Source organism: Nicotiana tomentosiformis, chromosome 6 (assembly GCF_000390325.3).
Source record: "Nicotiana tomentosiformis chromosome 6, ASM39032v3, whole genome shotgun sequence".
NCBI lineage: Eukaryota > Viridiplantae > Streptophyta > Magnoliopsida > Solanales > Solanaceae > Nicotiana > Nicotiana tomentosiformis.
The window spans coordinates 17,474,450-17,494,303 of record NC_090817.1 but is presented as its reverse complement, the minus strand read 5'-3'; the positions used below and the strand labels follow the sequence as shown (position 1 = coordinate 17,494,303).

The 19,854-nt window shown below is 37.3% G+C and overlaps 2 protein-coding genes and 2 long non-coding RNA genes across 4 annotated transcripts; 3 read left to right on the top strand and 1 right to left on the bottom strand.

Moving 5' to 3' along the window:
- Nucleotides 1–3,015: 3,015 nt before the first annotated feature.
- Nucleotides 3,016–3,429, bottom strand: LOC138893627 (uncharacterized). The gene has a single exon (XM_070178271.1). It carries the CDS (start codon nucleotides 3,427–3,429, stop codon nucleotides 3,016–3,018), a length of 414 nt encoding a protein of 137 aa, XP_070034372.1.
- A 1,267-nt stretch (nucleotides 3,430–4,696) lies between these two features.
- Nucleotides 4,697–5,906, top strand: LOC104086869 (uncharacterized). The gene is made up of 2 exons (XR_684190.4): nucleotides 4,697–5,096; nucleotides 5,532–5,906. It is a non-coding gene; the product is annotated as an uncharacterized lncRNA (long non-coding RNA).
- A 2,561-nt stretch (nucleotides 5,907–8,467) lies between these two features.
- LOC138893626 (uncharacterized) lies at nucleotides 8,468–9,631 on the top strand. Its single transcript, XM_070178270.1, has one exon. It carries the CDS (start codon nucleotides 8,468–8,470, stop codon nucleotides 9,629–9,631), a length of 1,164 nt encoding a protein of 387 aa, XP_070034371.1.
- A 5,987-nt stretch (nucleotides 9,632–15,618) lies between these two features.
- Nucleotides 15,619–16,937, top strand: LOC138893787 (uncharacterized). Its single transcript, XR_011409057.1, has 2 exons — nucleotides 15,619–16,127; nucleotides 16,563–16,937. It is a non-coding gene; the product is annotated as an uncharacterized lncRNA (long non-coding RNA).
- The last annotated feature ends 2,917 nt before the right edge of the window (nucleotides 16,938–19,854 follow it).

The following is a 19,854-nucleotide window of genomic DNA, read 5'->3' as shown; positions in this document are numbered from 1 at the left end:
GCACCTTATTCTTCCAGCTTGGAGAAGACGCTCATGACAATTATTTGTCTCAACTTTGGCAAAGAAGTACATGAAACATCCCCTCTTTGCAGCTTGGCGAGAAAAGCACATGAATTATCCCCTTTCTTCAAATCTTGGCATCTTAAAGGGCGTTCTCTCATCAAGTCTAGAAATACATGGCGTTTTGTTATCCTCATAGCATTTTGGTGGAGAAGCACATTGAGTGCCTTATATCTCAATCATTTTTGCCGTGGAGCAATTTCTTTTTTGGCAGCTTTAGCTAGAGGCAACTAGTGGAGTTCTCATCCTTGTGCGTTGATTGGAGAAAGAAGCGCATGGAGCATTATATCCTTGTAGTTTGGCGAAGACGTACACGACGAGTTCTCCATTCCAGATTTGGTGAAGAAGTAGATGAAGTATCCTAACCTTGTGCGTTGGCGAAAGAAGTACATGAAGCATCCCCTGCTTGCAGCTTGACGAACACTTTGAGACTCCTTACGCAACCTTGGTGAACAAGAATAAGGAGAATCTCTGTTATGAATCAGCCCCAATCTAATGTCATACAACTAGCTATTGGGCTGAGAAGAGCTATTAGGTTGAGAACAAATAATTGGGCCAGGTTAATTTGGGATCCATGTGGATTAGTGGGCGTAATGGTTCTATTAAAAGGGACGGTAGTCTGAGATTTTGGAGATAGGCCTATTGTTGAAGAAGAAAATGTTTGTTCCTCTCATCCCCTTCTCTGAGTCTAAGCTTCTCATCTCCCTTCTTCTCTCTGTGTATCTTCTCTTATATACACAACTATCTTATATTCAGTATTTTTATTGTTAGCCTGCAATTTGAGAGTTGGTTGTTCGGCTACTAGTAATTGTAATAGACCTTTAGTTCTTATCAATATACTTTGAGATAGTAGTATTCGTTACAATCTCTTTGGCAAGAATAAGGATCATCTCTTTTACCAAGCTTTGGCGTGAAACAACCCCTTATTGCAACTTGACCTGGAAGTTCATGGAGCATCACATCGTTCAAAATTTGGCTTGAAACAACCGTCACTTGTGACTTGGCAAAGAAGTTCATGGAGCATCTTAACCTTTAAATTTAGTTTATGTCGATGCTTTGCATATTTTTGGCCAAAATATTGATGTCCTGAACTAGAGGCGTTCAAACTTCAAGATGCTTATTCATACAGAATCACAACTCAAATCTTTAGAACATATAAAATTTTAGAGCGAAATTTCTTCGCGATTGGCCGAAATTATTTCTTTGAATCTGATAGAAAAGTTTGTTGTGTCGACCTCACAGCATTGCGCGCTCTCACTAAAAAATTCACACCTTGAGTTAGGAGTGTCTAGATCGCAAGCCGTCTATGCCACTCGAAAGCAGCTTGAATACCTGCAACATATGCAAATTTCAAGATGGAAATCCTTATAGATTTGCCGCAGTAATATTTTGAAGTTTGTCGAGATATCTATCATGCTTAATTTTCAGCTTTGCACAGTCTTGCCGAAAAAGTTATATCTTGAGATAGGAGCCTGTACATCACACACGGTTTATATTGTCGAAAACTAGACATCCATAGCTTAAATATATTCAAATTTCATAGTAGAATTCATTCTAGATAGACTGGTGCAATTTTTCAAAGTTGGTCCAGACGTCTGCCCAGCTAGCTTTCCAGCTTTGCGCACCTTCGCTGCAAATATCATATCTCGAGATAGGAGTGTCCAAATCACAAGCCGTTTGCGATGTTGGAAAGAAGCCTCTGAGATACAAAGCATACATAAAAATCAGAGCTCCACCATTTTCGATTCAGTCACAGATTTATTTTTTGAATCAAGCGCTGAAATCGGGAGAATTGTTCGGGTAACGTATTTTTATGTTTTTTTGCAGCTTTCGCGGAGATGGTCATGGTGAGTTCTCTATCACAAATTAGTTGAAGAAGAATATGATCACCATCCACATCTTGGAGGTGAAAAGGTATACGATCCCATCAATCGAGACTTGGCTTGGACGACCTTTTCTTGCAATTTGTTGAAGAAGTTCTTGGAGCATCCCAACCTTCAAGCTCTGGCGAGGCACAACCCCTTCTTGCAACTTGGTAAAGAAGTGCATGGAACGTCCTTCTCACGACTTGATGAAAGGATACGTATAGTGCTCCATTTTTTTGAGCTGTGGAGGAAAGCATCACCAGCTTCTCTTTGCCATCATGATAAAGAGACTTTCCTTTATGTGACTGAACTCAGAATGAAGCTTTAAGTTGCCTACATATCCGGCGGGGAGGATCAAGTCATTACGTAATTCAGGAAAAAAATATATTTTTATGCAGTTTATACTGGTGAAACAAGGAGTAATGTGCAGTTTAAACTCGTGTATCAAGAAGCTTTGCAAGAAGACTTTGCTCGAATTTAAGAAGCTTTACAACTTGAAGACTTGATCGAATTTGAAGAGCTTTGAAACTTGAAGATTTGGCTCAAGTTTGATTAGCTTTGTGACTTGAAGAAATGGGTCGGATTTGATGAACTTTATGACATGAATATTTGGCTCGAATTTGATGAGTTTTATCACTTGAAGATTCGGCTCGAATTTGATGAGCTTTGCAACTTGAAGATTTGGCTCACTTTGTGACTTGAAGATTTTGGCTCGAATTTTGTGAGCTTGTGATTTGAAGATTTGGGTCAAATTTGATGAGCTTTATGGCATGAATATTTGGTTCTAATTTGATGAGCTTTGTGACGTGTAGTTTAGGCTCATGTATCAAGGAGCCTTATAACTTGCAGTTTAAGCTCGTGCGTTGAGGAGCATTATAACTTGTAGTTTACGCTCGTGCGTTGAGGAGCACAGTGACATGCATAGACTCTTCAATTTCATTCTCGTATGATAACTTACCCACATCCTCGCCTTCTTGTTCTTCTTCTTCGTCGTAAGGCCCAAAGACAGGTAGCTCTTGGTCTCCACTTGGGGCCATACTTAGTTCTATGTCATGAGCACGAGTTGCTAGTTCTTCGAATATTTTAAGCTTTATGCCTTGTAAGATATAGCGAAGACTCCAATGCATGCCTTGAATACATATTCGCTAAGACGATATTTGCATTTGAGGCTTAAGTTCCTCCAGCGGTTGATAAAGTCAATAACTGGTTCATCATTTCGTTGAAGAGTGTTTGTAAGTTCGATCATACTTAAGATGCGTCTTGTTCTATAGAAACGATTGAGAAACTCATGTTCTAACTGCTCCCAATTATCGATGGGACCAGATTCAAGATCTATGTACCAATCGAATGCATTACCTTTAAGAGATTGAACAAACTGTTTGACAAGATAATCACCGTACGTTCTAGCATTATTGCAAGTTTCAACAAAGTGCGCTACATATTGCTTCGGATTTCCCTGTTCGTCGAATTGTTGCAACTTAGGAGGTTGATAACCAACATGCATATTATCAATTGTTTACGTATACGGCTTTGCATATGTGAGAGATATTTTGGATGTCGATTCAGGATTATCTTTGATAGCCTCCATGATGTAGTCCTTCAATTTCTCAACGGGAATCAAACCTTCAGCGGAGACTTGGATCTCCTTAGTTGTTGTTGCTTTCTTTTGAGATGAGTCTCCTTTCTCTTATGACCTTTGAAAATTTAAAGGTTCTTGTGTGGATTCTCCTTCTACTATACTATCTAACTTATTTGTTAACTTGAAAAGTTTAGCATCTTGATCTTGCATGCGCTTTGACAAGGCTTCAACGGCTTTAGTCAAATTTTTAAGTTGTTCGTCTATGGTAGAAGCTTCAATAACTATTGCTTGCATGATCGCCGTAAAGGATGAATAATGATATGGATCATTATTGGGATAGAGCTTAGATATCACATTAATGTTGACTAGAGTAGATCCAATGCTCAAGTCATCATCACCCGCTTGCATGAACGGTTTCTTGGACTTAGTTGAACTAAGTTGGGCAAGAACCTGTTCGATCTCTTTGGCGACGTCGTTCACTTTTTGGGTCGTGCTTGTAAAGGATCTTGCTCCTTTTGAGGATGAAGATCCAAAAAAAAAGGGATTGATGTGGACGGCACTTGAAATGCTTGTTATCCTAAGGACCTTGCTTTTCTCCTTATAATCAGGCCAAAGCTTCCAAAGGTAACATCGAGTATGCTTTCCACATCAGCATAGAACTTGGAATTAGCAGCCTTGGTGGAAGTTGATCTGGAGTTGATTTCTAGTGAAACCATTTCGATATTCTTGAACTTTGGTAATTGAAAAGTTGAGATGAGAGGTAAAGATTATCCCACTGGGCGTGCCATAATTTATGGACAATAAATTGCGTAAAGAAAATAATCGAGACCGAAAAATATTGCAACAATCATAATGTTTGATTATAAATAATATAAGTGTGAGCACCTAATTTTTGACTATATTTGAGTTTTTCATCACTTTTTAGTATGTAAATATATTTTAAGTTTAATCTACATATTTTAACTCTTATTTACCCTTTTATATATATATATATATTACTTAAGAAAATTGAAAACAATAATAAAATAAAAAAAGAGTCACATTTTTTACTATAGGTTTTATCTTCATTTGCAAAAACAAAAAGTGAGCAAATGAGATTATGCCAACTCAGCACAAATGACAAAGTTTCATAACAAAGTTTTATTCCTTTTTATCCAAAATGCTCATGGCATCACATGGGGCAGACTCACATTTTGGCCATTTCAGTTTTTGGAAGAATATTCTATCCACACTTCTTCATTTGATCCCCATATATTCACCCCACATGAAAAAAGACGGAGGACCTTCACTCTAAAAAAACAGAGAGCAAACCCCTTAGACCCGAAGAAACCCTAGCCGTCGTTTCCATCAGAGAAAACACACGTTAATTCACCCTAATTTCTGCTCAAAAAACACATTCCAGATTTTCTCTAAGATCTGATACAACTCTCACGGATTTTTGTGAAAGAAAATAAGTTTGCTGGGATTTCATTGGTACTTTAAGCTGTCGAAGGTGCAGATTTGCTGGTTCTGTCTGTTCCGGGATCTGTTTGAGCTTCTTCCTCCATTTCTATTGCCTTATTTTTTTTTTTCAAGTTTGTTTCCAGCTTTAGGTAAACATCTATAAAACTGCATTTCTTTTAATAGAGTAACTGAAGCTTGTTCATCCTATTCCCTACTTCTGCTATGCTTCTATTTGATTATGATGGATTAGAAGGTAAACTCATGATTTAACTTGTGTATGTTTGGTTTGCTTGTGATAGATAGGTTTAGAATCATGCCTATTACTGTTAAATGTGAATTTTTCTTTTTGTTGATTCACCTATTTGATAAGCCGTATGCATATCCATAGTTTGTTAGGGATGTTTCAGCTACATTCTGTGAACCTATCCGATTCTGCATTTCCACTTTAATTCATGATGTTAAGTCCTTACTCATGAACTTCTTGTCCAAAGTTAGTTCGTCTTAGTTATCTAGTTGAGTCATGCTTATTCGCCAATCAGATTTGAAGTATGCTTGTGTGGTATTTTGAGGTTTATTCATTGCAGGAGATTAATCATTTGGCAATTGTGACCACCAGTTGGCCACAATTATGAATTGAAGCACACAAACCACTGCTAAGTGATTCAAAATGTCGTATTGATTGTTTCCTTATTCCCTGCTTTCTTCTGGATGAATGTTTGATAGACATCTAATGGCTAGTTATGGTCTGATTTGTATTTAAGGACCTAAATGAATCTTTGTATAGCTATTAGGCAGTACATTGGAATATGGATCCTAGTAAAGGTCAATTGAAGTTGTATTTGTTAATGAAAAATGGATTTTGTAATTTTAAGCATAAGAAGGTGTACTGCATAATTGGCAGTGTATTTGTTTGGTTGACTATTCATGCAAATCACGAATGTTAAACTGGTATTAGTTCATTTTTCCAGTCATTTGTTTATTTTGGTTTAGTTATAATATTTGCTATCTGACTGTCGCATGTTATCGTTGGTTTTTCTTTGGTTTTAAAATACAAAGCGCGTAGGGATTTCTAGAAAATACTCAACCCAGCTGGTCGATTCCTTAAGTAGTCATTCTTCAAACTTATAAGTCCCAAGCAGTGGTTTTATTAATTGAAGTTCGGGATTCATTGGTGTTCATGGCGAATGATCTCTGAATTTTCTCAAATCTTTACACATTTATCCACATTGACTTTCCCTAATTCATACCCTCACCATAATCTCAAATTTAAGAAATAATCATAAATGCGCTAGTTGCTTTAGGAACGATTGATAAATTATTGTGACTATGGGTACGGTTCCCGTGGCATAATCATCATACGTAATCCCCAATTCGAGTGCGCATTTCATGCGACTCAACCACAACTTCGAATAATAATAATAATAATAATAATAATAATAATAATAATAATAAATATGTTGTAAATCGCGGGTGCGTTTCACGTGGCGCGATTTGCAATGTATACCCAAAATGACAAGTGTACGACATCGTGACTTGTTCCAGAAATATTTCCATAAATACTAAAAGCGGTTTTAAAGGTTAAAAATGCACAATAGGTCTTTAAACATATATTAAATCAGATAATTAGGCCGATTATTGATAATTGAGCGACCGTGCTAAAACCACGGAACTCGGGAGTGCCTCACACCTTCTCCCGGGTTAACAGAATTCCTTACCCGGTCTTCTGTGTTCGCGGACCATAAATAGAGTCAAATTTCTTCGATTTGGGATTTAAAATAAACCGGTGACTTGGGACACCATAAATTATCCCAAGTGGCGACTCTGATTTTAATAAATAATCCCATTTCGAATATTGTCACTTTAATTGGAAAAACTACCTTATCCCCTACCCGCGTTCGGGAAAAAGGAGGTGTGACAGCTCTGGCGACTCTGCTGGGGACCGAACCCAGAATCTCTGGTTCAGGGTTCAGAATTCGAGCTTAGAATAGATGTTATGTTTGGCTTTCACGATTGTCTGATTTTTACGTGTTTGAGCCTAATGTGCTAAATGTCGCTTTTTTTTTTACCGCTTTGATATTGTGTGAATTGTATATAAACTGCTACGAAACCTTTCCTATCTCTGGGTCTTCTAAATCTTCTGGGAAGTGCACGCTGGCGTGACTTCTTTTCTGTTAGTGTCATACCCTAATTTAGAACGAGGATAGGATCAGTTACAAAGCCGGATGGCCTTTTGGTTACCGGTACGTTGCCCCCCCTCGGCTCGAGTTGTCCGCTCGGGTAAGCCAGGTCTAGAACCATACACCCATGGTTTTAAGCCTAGAATAACATAGCCTCATGCCGGATCCCTAGTAGGTACATTTGTTTGCATCACGTGCATTTGACTTTGGAGACTCAATAAAGGGGTTGGGTCTGTCTAGGACAGGTGTACCCAATTTAAAAGACCATTCTGATGCATTTTTACATGTTACTTGTGCATTTATCGGTTTCGGCTTGTATGTTGACCGGCTTTTAGAATAGGGAAAGAAAATCAAGCAAAATCAAGAAGTGAGGTAGGATAGAGAAACATCCGGAAAATACCAGTGTTCAAAATATCCTGAAACTTTGCCGAATTTAAAAAAAAAAAAAAAAAGGATGAGTCTTTGAAAAATATAAGTCCTATTTTTCCACGAGTCAAAACTCGCAGAACTACGCGGGTTTGATTCTCACCGGATGTGAGATACGTAGGCAAACCTCATCGGTTCCGGCCACAATTTTCAAAAAATCCAAAAATATTTTCTTTACCTCCTATTTAGGAAGTCTTTCTTTTAGACCACAATTTTTAAAAAATCTAAAAATATTTTCCTTTATTTCCTTGTTTAGAAAGTCTTTCTTTGAGACCCCATTTTTAAAAATCCAAAAATATTTCCTTTAATTCCTTCTTTTAGCAGTCTTTTTTTAAAAAAAACCCCAAACAAACAAAAGATTCAAAAATAATTTTAGACCAAAAATATATATATATATATATATTTGTAGAAGTCTTTCATTAGAAAAGGAAAACAAATGAAATTAAAATCCAAAAAATATTTTCTACCTTTTTTTTAGAAAGTCTTTCTCCCAAAAAATCCAAAAAAACAAAAACATCAAAAGCCAAAAAATATTTTTATTTCTTATATAGAAGTCCTATCGGAAAAATATTAGAAAAAATAATCAAATTCCAAATTTTTTTTTTTTTTATATATAAGTCTTTCTTTCGGAAATTAAAAAGAGAAAAAATCAAAATCCAAAAAGAGTTAGTTTATTTACCTTATTTCTGATCCTCCCGAACTACGCACGATCTGATTCATGTTCTCACATGATACGTAGGCAACCCACATCAGGTTCGATCGACCGACTAATAAATAAATGAAAAAATAAAATAAAAATGATGATGATAATAAGGACCGACCGAGTCCAATCTAACGTGTCTCTTGTATTGAATCATAGAAAAAGTTTGAGGTGGTCGGTTTGTGGTAAGTTGGCAACACAATATCCAAGGAAAAAAATGCCATTGACAACTGGCATCGAAGCTGTTACAAGTGCTCAAGAGACTCAGGGTCAGAGGGTTCTACAGGAGTCTACTGTGGTTGAGGAAAATAGAGTACTGAAACAGCAAATGACTGAAATGTGTCAAGCATGGGCCAATGGCCAAGGACCGTCTTTTTCTATTCATGGTTTCCCAGAGTTCACATCCATTTCGACTACTACCATTCCGGTCTCATTGCCCGATCAATCATATCCACCTGGGTTCAGTCTTTATCCCAACTGTATGACTACAACTGAAACTTCTGTTGTGCGCTTCCAAAGTGTGCCATTGACAACCAATCAGACAACCACTACTGTTATACCTGTCTTCACCATCCCACAACTGACGGTGGTGCAAAAGAAAACTCACGAGTCACAGTTTGCTACCCAACAAGAACAATACCATTCTCCTGAGTACCACTCGTACCTATTCGATCTTCCTGCAAAGATTGAGAATCCTGCCCGTAAGATGGCACAGGAAGAAATGACCCAAAGAATGAAAAGCTTAGAACAACAGTTGAAAAATATGCAAGGGTTGGCAGGTAAGAAGAGTGTTGCCTTCAAGGATCTATGTATGTTCCCCGATGTTCGTTTGCCACTTGGTTTCAAGATTCCCAAATTTGAAAAGTATGATGGACACGGCGACCCCATAGCTCACTTGAAAAGGTATTGCAATCAGCTAAGAGGTGCGGGAAGAAATGAAGAATTTCTAATGGCTTATTTTGGGGAAAGCTTGACAAGGGTGGCCTCTGAATGGTTTATTGATCAAGACACCTCTCACTGGCACGTCTGGGATGACATGGCTCGGGCCTTCGTCAGACAATTCCAGTACAATATCGACATCGCCCCAGACCGCAATTCCCTTTCTAACTTGAAGAAGAAATCGACTGAAAGCTTCAGGGAATATGCCATTAAATGGAGAGAGCAAGCAGCTAGAGTTAAGCCACCCATGGATGACCACGAGCTAATCATTGTCTTCCTTCTGGCTCAAGAGCTAGATTATTTTCAAAACATGATGTCCGCAGTTGGCAAATCCTTCTTGGAAGCAATCAAAATTGGGGAATTGGTTGAGAATGGCCTTAAAGACAGGCAAAATTATAAGTCAAGCAGTTCTCAAAGCTACAACTCAGGCTGTAAAGATTGAATTTGATAATTTTAGTGACACGAATGAGAAGGATGAAGAAACCATGATGACAATAAGGTCGAGAAGAGGTCCTAGGACAACATCTCGAAGGTATGAGCAGCCTCATCAGGTTTCTGATGATTCCCCTGAGCACTACTATCCACCTCAGAACCCACAATACTCTATTGCTCCATTTCAGTATGTTGTCCAGCCACCAAGACACCCCAGAAAGCGAGCACCAGCACCGCAATATCTCCACCAGTCTCCACAAAATTTTCAAATGCCCTATAACCCACAACGGAGCCAGGGGTATAGAGGGGAACAAAGGTTGAAAGATAATTTTACACCAATATGAGAGTCCTATGCAAGTGTGCTTGAGAAATTAAAGCATTATGACATGATTGCACCTATTCCTCCAAATCATGTGGACCCACGTGCAAGAAACCTTGACCTTTCTAAAAGGTGTGAATACCATTCCAATGATCAGGGGCACAATGTTGAAAGTTGTCGGGATTTGAAAAGAGAAATAGAAAGGATGATCTAGGAAAAACTGATAGTGATCCAAGATAATGACACCCAGAATATCACGCAGAATCCTTTATATGCACATGATGATGCACACTTTGTGGGGATGATGTGTGGTGACATGGAGTATGAGAATCCTCTCGGGAACTTGCCGACTGAAATTGGAGAAGGCCATGGTGATTCTGATGAGCAAATTTATGGCTAAATGTCAAGCTTAGCAATTGAAAAGTCATTCCCTCCTCACTAGGAAGGAATCTTGGTAGTTTGTTTTGATGTTTTTTCTATTATCTGGGTTATTCTAGGGTGTGATCCAGATTTTATTTGTTTTATTGAGTCAAACCCTTCTATCCCTCTATTTTGTTTGTGTGAGTCTTGTCTGTTCATTTTGTTGCTATTTTCATTAGCCGGGTTATTTTAGGGTCGTAACTCGGATTTTAGTTTGTTTGTCTTATTGTCAAATCCTTCTATCCGTTATTCAGTGAAATACAGTTTGTCTTTGTTTCATTCTATGCATAGTTCTTTCGCCGCTAGTTCTAGTGACATGACATACATGCGGAACTTTTGGCCAGATCTTAGAAAATTGATTTAATCTTGAATCGGATAACCGAAAAAAATAAATTTTTGAGGTTGAACAAAGAGTCAAAACACTTTGGAATTAAGCTCGAGCAAGTTTTACCTTCAAATCATGGTGAAGATCGGGTTTGGGAAAGAATCAATTGAAGTTTGTTGGAAAGTTTGACATTAAGGGATTGAAAGTGTCTTTCGACCACGACAAACCAAGAAGACAAACATGGTCATCAATGTTGTGACCGCAAACGATAATATGTTTGGCGTTCTCGAGGCTGGGAGGCCCTTTTTCTGCTACCTAAGCACTTTATACCCTTCTCTACCCCTTTTGAGCCTGTGTTATTTTCTTTGACCACCCTCTTTTGGAATCAAGTTTAGAGTTAAAAGTCCAAAAAATAAAGAAATAAAAAAATGAAAAAAAAATAAATGAAAAGAAAAGTCCATGCCTTAAGAGTACAAACTGGGGCAACTTTTACAAAGTTCAAATAATAAAAAAAAAAGAAGAAAGAACAGTCAAAGGTCCATGCCCCTAGAAAAAAAGCTGGGGCAACTTGTTTTGAAAAAAAGACAAAGAAAAAGAAAAAGAAAGAAAGATGAAAAAAAACAATATCAGGTCGGATATTTGAACTACGTTAGACCTGATTCCTTTAAAAAGAGATACGTAGGCAGCCTTACACGGTTCGGTCCAACCAAATAAGAATTAAAAAAAAAATACAAAAATCCCCTGTATTAGAAACTGGGCAAAAATTTTATTTCACTTTTGAAAGAGTCGATTCCAAGAGTTGTAAATTGTACAACCCATCATATTGAGTCTACTTAGAGCCTCCATGCCGACCCATCTTTTCAACCCTATCCAAAAACCTTTCAAATAAAGACCTCCCGATATGCCTTCAAGAATGCCAAGAAACGCATGCAAAGAGCAGCAGTTGTCACACTACATAGAACACTGTCGAGTTGCTCACACAAAGAAAAAAAAGAAGAAGAAAAAATAAGAGAGTCTTACTAGTGAAAACCCTCACGGGCACTGAAAGGCGATGGTAAGAAGAGATACATAAATGAGGGTGACTTGTTGGTGAAAACCCCTCGGGGCATCGCTAGTCGAAAGTGAGTCATGAAGTTGATGCAAAGGATTGGCACGAACAAGCCTGACTTCAGAGCCATAAGAATGGTAAAAGGGAAGATTTGGTCAGTTTGGTAGATCAGACCGTTAAGTCCAAAATGCATGTCATGATCATTAAGACTAGTTACCGCAAAATAAAAAGAAAAAAGAAAAAAGAAAAAAAAACTCTTCCTTCCGTCCTTCCGACATGGGCATTTCTTGTCAATACTTGTTTCTTTGCATCTTTGTGTCTTTCACTCTAAGTCAGTCCTTGTCAAAACAAGCAGAAAAAATTTCAAAATCTGCTACCAGCTTTTCAGTTGCACAAGGTAAATTTGGCCAGCACACTCGGGTTTTACATTCAGCATGCATTGTGGATTCATGCAAAGGCTTCCCCTCCAAAAGACTCTTGTCAACCTATTCGGGTAAAGCAAGCAAAGATAACCTCAAGGTTAATCAGAGATTCTCTGAAGTACCGAACAATGACTACGAAGTGTGCACATCGTGCAAAAGGCACTTACCAGTTGTGATTCTCTCTGAGAGACAAAATTGTTCCAAAAGCAAAACCCATTCAAGATATCTGAAAAGGTTATCCAAGAAAAGAAATCTCTTTTTTGAGATAAGGCTGATTGAGCCACAAAACACAAATGGCATTGGGAGCGAAACAATCAGGGTTGATACAGAAAGTAAAGGTCCCTTGTAAGGAACAACAGAGTCTCCCAGCAGTGCAGCCAACTACCAATGCAGTCAGTCTTCCAAAAGTTGGATGATCACAAAGTCAAGCAACCCAAGACTCAAGGCCGCAAACCGACCACCACTTTTAAAAACTGACAAAATTTTCTTTGTTTGAAACAGGAACAAAGCAGTGCAAGGAATTTAGGTTTTCAAAAAAAAAAAAAAAAGAAGAGAAGAGCCGACAAAGGTAAGTTTCTCAAATTTTTGTCTTTATCTGTCTTGCTAGTGTGCATAAATGTTGCCATTGCTTTTCACATTTTTCCTCCTAGGATAAAAAGTCCTAGTCCGATGGATTTTCTCCCAATAAAAATCTTAGTCTGATGAATTTTTCTCCTAAGATAGAAAACCTAGTCTGATGAATTTTCTCCTAGGATAGAAATCTTAGTCTGATGAATATTTCTCCTAATATAAAAAAATAACAAAAAAAGACCTAGTCTGATGAACTTTCTCCGAGGATCAAAATCTTAGTCTGATGAATCTTTCTCCTAAGATAGAAAACCTAGTCTGATGAATTTTCTCCTAGGATAAACGTCTTAGTCTGATGAATCTTTCTCCTAAGATAGAAAACCTAGTTTGATAAACTTTCTCCTAGGATAGAAGTCTTAGTCTGATGAATCTTTCTCCTAAGATACCAAAAAAAAAAAAAAATACCTAGTCTGATGAATTTTCTCCTAGGATAATAAGTTTAAAAAAGGGAAGTCTGAAGAAAAAAAAAAGGGTCAACTTTTAGTTTTCTTGAGTCATCAATCTTTAGTTTTCTTGAAATCAGGGGTCCCGCCTGGAGAATAGGGTCAGTTTTTAGTTTAGTCAAGCTTAGTTTATAGTTTTCTGCAAGCTCAATCTCAAATTTAGGAGATGCACTTCCTAGTTTGGGTTTTTCAGATTTTTATTTCTTTAGAAGACGCACATCTTAGTCAAGTCTTCAATTTTGTTCTCATCATTTCATCCTTCATCAATAGCATGGGTAATTTATAGTTTTGCTAATAACTCACAAATCTTCCTAGTGTAAACTGGGGCAGAAAAAGTTTCTTTTGTTGTTTCTGTTTTGTTGTAGTTGCAGGCACCCACCTGGAGAACAAGGGAATTAATTTCAAGTGTAAGTCATCAGGCGCCCACCTGGAGAACGAAGGAATTCATTTTAAGTTCAAGTCAGTCATCAGGCACCCACCTGGAAAACGAGGGAATTCATTTCAGTTTTAAGTCATCAGGCACCCACCTGGAAAATAAGGAAATTTATTTCAATTTTTAAGTCATTATCAGGCGCCCACCTGGAAAATGAGGGAATTCATTTTAAGTTCAAGTCAGTCATCAGGCGCCCACCTGGAGAACGAGGGAATTCATTTTAAGTTCAAGTCAGTCATCAGGCGCCCACCTGGAGAACGAGGGAATTCATTTCAAGTTTTTAAGTCATCAGGCGCCCACCTGGAGAATGAGGGAATTCATTTTAAGTTCAAGTCAGTCATCAGGCACCCACCTGGAAAACGAGGGAATTCATTTCAGTTTTAAGTCATCAGGCACCCACCTGGAAAATGAGGGAATTTATTTCAGTTTTTAAGTCATCAGGCACCCACCTGGAGAACGAGGGAATTCATTTTAAGTTCAAGTCAGTCATCAGGCGCCCACCTGGATAATGAGGGAATTTATTTCAGTTTTAAGTCATCAGGCACCCACCTGGATAATGAGGGAATTTGTTTTAATTTTCAAGTCATTATCAGGCGCCCACCTGGAGAACGAGAGAATTTATTTCAGTTTTAAGTCATCAGGCGCCCACCTGGAGAACGAGAGAATTCATTTAAGGTTTTAAATTAGTCATCAGGCGCCCACCTGGAGAACGAGGGAATTTATTTTGGTTTTAAGTCATCAGGCACCCACCTGGAGAATAAGGAATTTGTTTTAATTTTCAAGTCATTATCAGGCGCCTACCTGGAGAACGAGGGAATTTATTTCAGTTTTAAGTCATCAGGCGCCCACCTGGAGAACGAGGGATTTCATTTAAGGTTTTAAGTCAGTAATCAGGCGCCCACCTGGAGAACAAGGGAATTCATTTCAAGTTTTTAAGTCATCAGGCGCCCACCTGGAGAATGGAGGAATTTATTTCAAGTTTTTTAAGTCAGCAGGCGCCCACCTGGAGAATGAGGGAATTTATTTCGAGTTTTAAGTCATCAGGCGCCCACTTGGAGAACGAGAAAAGTCATTTAAGAATTCAATTTAAGTTAGAAGTAGCAAAAGCTCGCCTCAAGAATGGGAGCTCACAGTCCGAGATGACCAAAGGAAGAAGTCTCAATCCAAAAAAAAAGAAAAAAAAAAGGAAAAAGAAAAAAGAGAAGTGAATCCAAAATGCATAAGCCGATGAAAGACCTGAACTGCTCAAGACATGGCTGAATACACGAGCACTGCATGTCCGGTCTTGATCCGAAAAAGCTGTAGAAGAATGAATCAGCACCTGCAGTTAGCAAGCAGCAAGGTTCAAATCAAAAGTCTACATGAAGAACCATTCAAGCCTCAAAGATCAAGCTTCAGAAGACTTATAGATAGGAATCTTGTAACTCATAGCTGACAGGCTTAGTTAGTCATTTTCATTTTTTAATTTTGATGTAATAACAGGATCGCGGACCGGAACCTTGACGGAACGACACTTCACTCGACTCTCTCATCCTCTCCACACACTCCATCCCTTCATTCACCTCTTGAACTACACGCGACCTGATTCCCTTATAACCCGGGATATGTATGTTGTCCAAAGTTAGGACTCGGTTGCACCTTTTTTCTTTTATTTTCTTCCTATTTTGAATAACGTTATGGTAAAAAATTAGTCACACGGCTCACTTTGTCTTTGCCTTAAAACTCTTCATGTTTCCAAGCAAAGAGGGGCAGCTGTGAGCACCTAATTTTTGACTATATTTGAGTTTTTCATCACTTTTTAGTATGTAAATATATTTTAAGTTTAATCTACATATTTTAACTCTTATTTACCCTTTTATATATATATATATATTACTTAAGAAAATTGAAAACAATAATAAAATAAAAAAAGAGTCACATTTTTTACTATAGGTTTTATCTTCATTTGCAAAAAAAAAAAGTGAGCAAATGAGATTATGCCAACTCAGCACAAATGACAAAGTTTCATAACAAAGTTTTATTCCTTTTTATCCAAAATGCTCATGGCATCACATGGGGCAGACTCACATTTTGGCCATTTCAGTTTTTGGAAGAATATTCTATCCACACTTCTTCATTTGATCCCCATATATTCACCCCACATGAAAAAAGTCGGAGGACCTTCACTCTAAAAAAACAGAGAGCAAACCCCTTAGACCCGAAGAAACCCTAGCCGTCGTTTCCATCAGAGAAAACACACGTTAATTCACCCTAATTTCTGCTCAAAAAACACATTCCAGATTTTCTCTAAGATCTGATACAACTCTCACGGATTTTTGTGAAAGAAAATAAGTTTGCTGGGATTTCATTGGTACTTTAAGCTGTCGAAGGTGCAGATTTGCTGGTTCTGTCTGTTCCGGGATCTGTTTGAGCTTCTTCCTCCATTTCTATTGCCTTATTTTTTTTTTTCAAGTTTGTTTCCAGCTTTAGGTAAACATCTATAAAACTGCATTTCTTTTAATAGAGTAACTGAAGCTTGTTCATCCTATTCCCTACTTCTGCTATGCTTCTATTTGATTATGATGGATTAGAAGGTAAACTCATGATTTAACTTGTGTATGTTTGGTTTGCTTGTGATAGATAGGTTTAGAATCATGCCTATTACTGTTAAATGTGAATTTTTCTTTTTGTTGATTCACCTATTTGATAAGCCGTATGCATATCCATAGTTTGTTAGGGATGTTTCAGCTACATTCTGTGAACCTATCCGATTCTGCATTTCCACTTTAATTCATGATGTTAAGTCCTTACTCATGAACTTCTTGTCCAAAGTTAGTTCGTCTTAGTTATCTAGTTGAGTCATGCTTATTCGCCAATCAGATTTGAAGTATGCTTGTGTGGTATTTTGAGGTTTATTCATTGCAGGAGATTAATCATTTGGCAATTGTGACCACCAGTTGGCCACAATTATGAATTGAAGCACACAAACCACTGCTAAGTGATTCAAAATGTCGTATTGATTGTTTCCTTATTCCCTGCTTTCTTCTGGATGAATGTTTGATAGACATCTAATGGCTAGTTATGGTCTGATTTGTATTTAAGGACCTAAATGAATCTTTGTATAGCTATTAGGCAGTACATTGGAATATGGATCCTAGTAAAGGTCAATTGAAGTTGTATTTGTTAATGAAAAATGGATTTTGTAATTTTAAGCATAAGAAGGTGTACTGCATAATTGGCAGTGTATTTGTTTGGTTGACTATTCATGCAAATCACGAATGTTAAACTGGTATTAGTTCATTTTTCCAGTCATTTGTTTATTTTGGTTTAGTTATAATATTTGCTATCTGACTGTCGCATGTTATCGTTGGTTTTTCTTTGGTTTTAAAATACAAAGCGCGTAGGGATTTCTAGAAAATACTCAACCCAGCTGGTCGATTCCTTAAGTAGTCATTCTTCAAACTTATAAGTCCCAAGCAGTGGTTTTATTAATTGAAGTTCGGGATTCATTGGTGTTCATGGCGAATGATCTCTGAATTTTCTCAAATCTTTACACATTTATCCACATTGACTTTCCCTAATTCATACCCTCACCATAATCTCAAATTTAAGAAATAATCATAAATGCGCTAGTTGCTTTAGGAACGATTGATAAATTATTGTGACTATGGGTACGGTTCCCGTGGCATAATCATCATACGTAATCCCCAATTCGAGTGCGCATTTCATGCGACTCAACCACAACTTCGAATAATAATAATAATAATAATAATAATAATAATAATAATAATAATAATAATAATAATAAATATGTTGTAAATCGCGGGTGCGTTTCACGTGGCGCGATTTGTAATGTATACCCAAAATGACAAGTGTACGACATCGTGACTTGTTCGAGAAATAATTCCATAAATACTAAAAGCGGTTTTAAAGGTTAAAAATGCACAATAGGTCTTTAAACATATATTAAATCAGATAATTAGGCCGATTATTGATAATTGAGCGACCGTGCTAAAACCACGGAACTCGGGAGTGCCTCACACCTTCTCCCGGGTTAACAGAATTCCTTACCCGGTCTTCTGTGTTCGCGGACCATAAATAGAGTCAAATTTCCTCGATTTGGGATTTAAAATAAACCGGTGACTTGGGACACCATAAATTATCCCAAGTGGCGACTCTGATTTTAATAAATAATCCCATTTCGAATATTGTCACTATAATTGGAAAAACTACCTTATCCCCTACCCGCGTTCGGGAAAAAGGAGGTGTGACAATAAGTGTACAATCTCTATGAATCTTCTGATTCTTCTTCTAATAGTAAATAAATTCGAGGGTCTTTGAGCTTTGTAATATCTCATATTTAAAATAAAGACATATTGATACCCCAAAAGAAAAGAAAATAATAAAGGTATGGGAAAATGGGCCAAAGCCCGTAAGAATACAACCTAATTGTTGGCTGCAAACGTAAGAGAATTAAGGGGTTGAATTTTTGGCTCTACGCAACAACAACACGTGAAACAAACGAAGGGGGAAAAGAAAGTCGATGCAATGTTCGGAACCATATTAACAATGGAGAAACATCTAAAGCTACTGATTATCTCGGGTATTACTTGAGCTTCAAATCTTTTAGTTTTGTTTTATGTGTTGTGGGATTCCATGGGGTATTGAAAACTAAATACCAATAAGAAATATTATGGACATCAATTCACTGAGTTTCGGCAGAAGCAATCGAAGTCAATGGAAAAGAGGATTTATTTCTTTCTAGCGAAAGGATATATGGAGTGGAGAAGAACAAGCTAGGTAATTGAATTCCCTTTTCCTTAGTAATTTATCTGAGATTTTCTTTACTTAATACCTAGCCTATTATTAGTTATTGAATTGCTAACTAAGGGTAGAGACAAGAAAAAGGACTTAGATATGGTTGTTTCGTATATCCAGGAAAAGAATTTTTTCTTCTTTTTTTTAACATTATAGCCAATAAACTATATGAACACGTTTTTAAGAAGATACTAGACTAGTTTAGGTTACTTGAGAATTAAACCAGATATCCTGAGAGTTGGGTATACTGATTGATTCGCAGAAAGTAAGTCATATCTCGTGGAATGAAAACGGGGAAAGAATTAAGATCAACAAAATTTAACCAACTATATTGGTGCTCGTGGAGTTGATACATAGATTGGTTTTGTAACGATACAGGTAGTTGAAGAAGTCGAACGAAGTGCTCGCAGTGACAAGTTCGATATTTCGGCACGAGTACTGTGAGTAGTAATCTTAACGCAATTTGTGTTTTTATAACCTGTATGGTTTATACATTATTTTGAAAATAAAATGTGTTACCGAATGTTTGAAATTACATGTGGGACAAGTCCTTTACTTGATATGGTACCGAATAGTTTACTTGAGATGTTTAGAGTTATTTAAAATGTTCTCACTCTTACGAGACATGTTTTATTATTACTTGAGATATGATTACCGTCATCGAAATTGGATTACATGATTTGATAAGAATTGAAATGCCCTATATTATTTTAAAATTGCTTTCATGATAAGAATTGGTTGGTTTTGTTGTTGCTTTATGAGACATGTAATTTGTGGATAGTCTTAAAATAGGAGAAACTCTGTCCGATTTTTTGTAAAATACTGATGAGGTTTACTTGCGGGCATTTACCCCTAAGCGCCGGTCATGATCCTAAATTGGGTCGTGACAAGCTTGACCTTGAATCTATATTTTGTCGCCACGAACGATGATCTTGGATTCAACTCGCACGAACTTTGATTTGAACTCCTACTCCTTGAATCTTGATTTGTTCTTCGTTCTTGAGTTTGAACTTGATATCTTGAACTTGATTGCTTGAAGCTTGAAACTTATAGAGAAATTTGCGGCGTTTGATCCACGAGCTCTCTCTTGTTTCTTGTTATAACTTCTGGTCTCTTTTCTGAGTTATGAAGATCCCTATTTGTAGTTGTGGAAGGGAAAAGTTGTGATGAGAACAAACTCTTTCCGACCAATCAGATTGAACAGTGACAAGACCGTATTTGATTGGCCAGAACATGTCACTTGCACATGTGGCACAGTTTTATTGGCCATTTAATTTGCCTTGGCATTTTGACACATGATCCTATTCGCTCTTCCGTTTGATTTGGTGTGCCATGTCATTTGACACGTGGTACCAAATTGGACCTCTAAGAAAATGATATATTTGACATAATGAAGTGG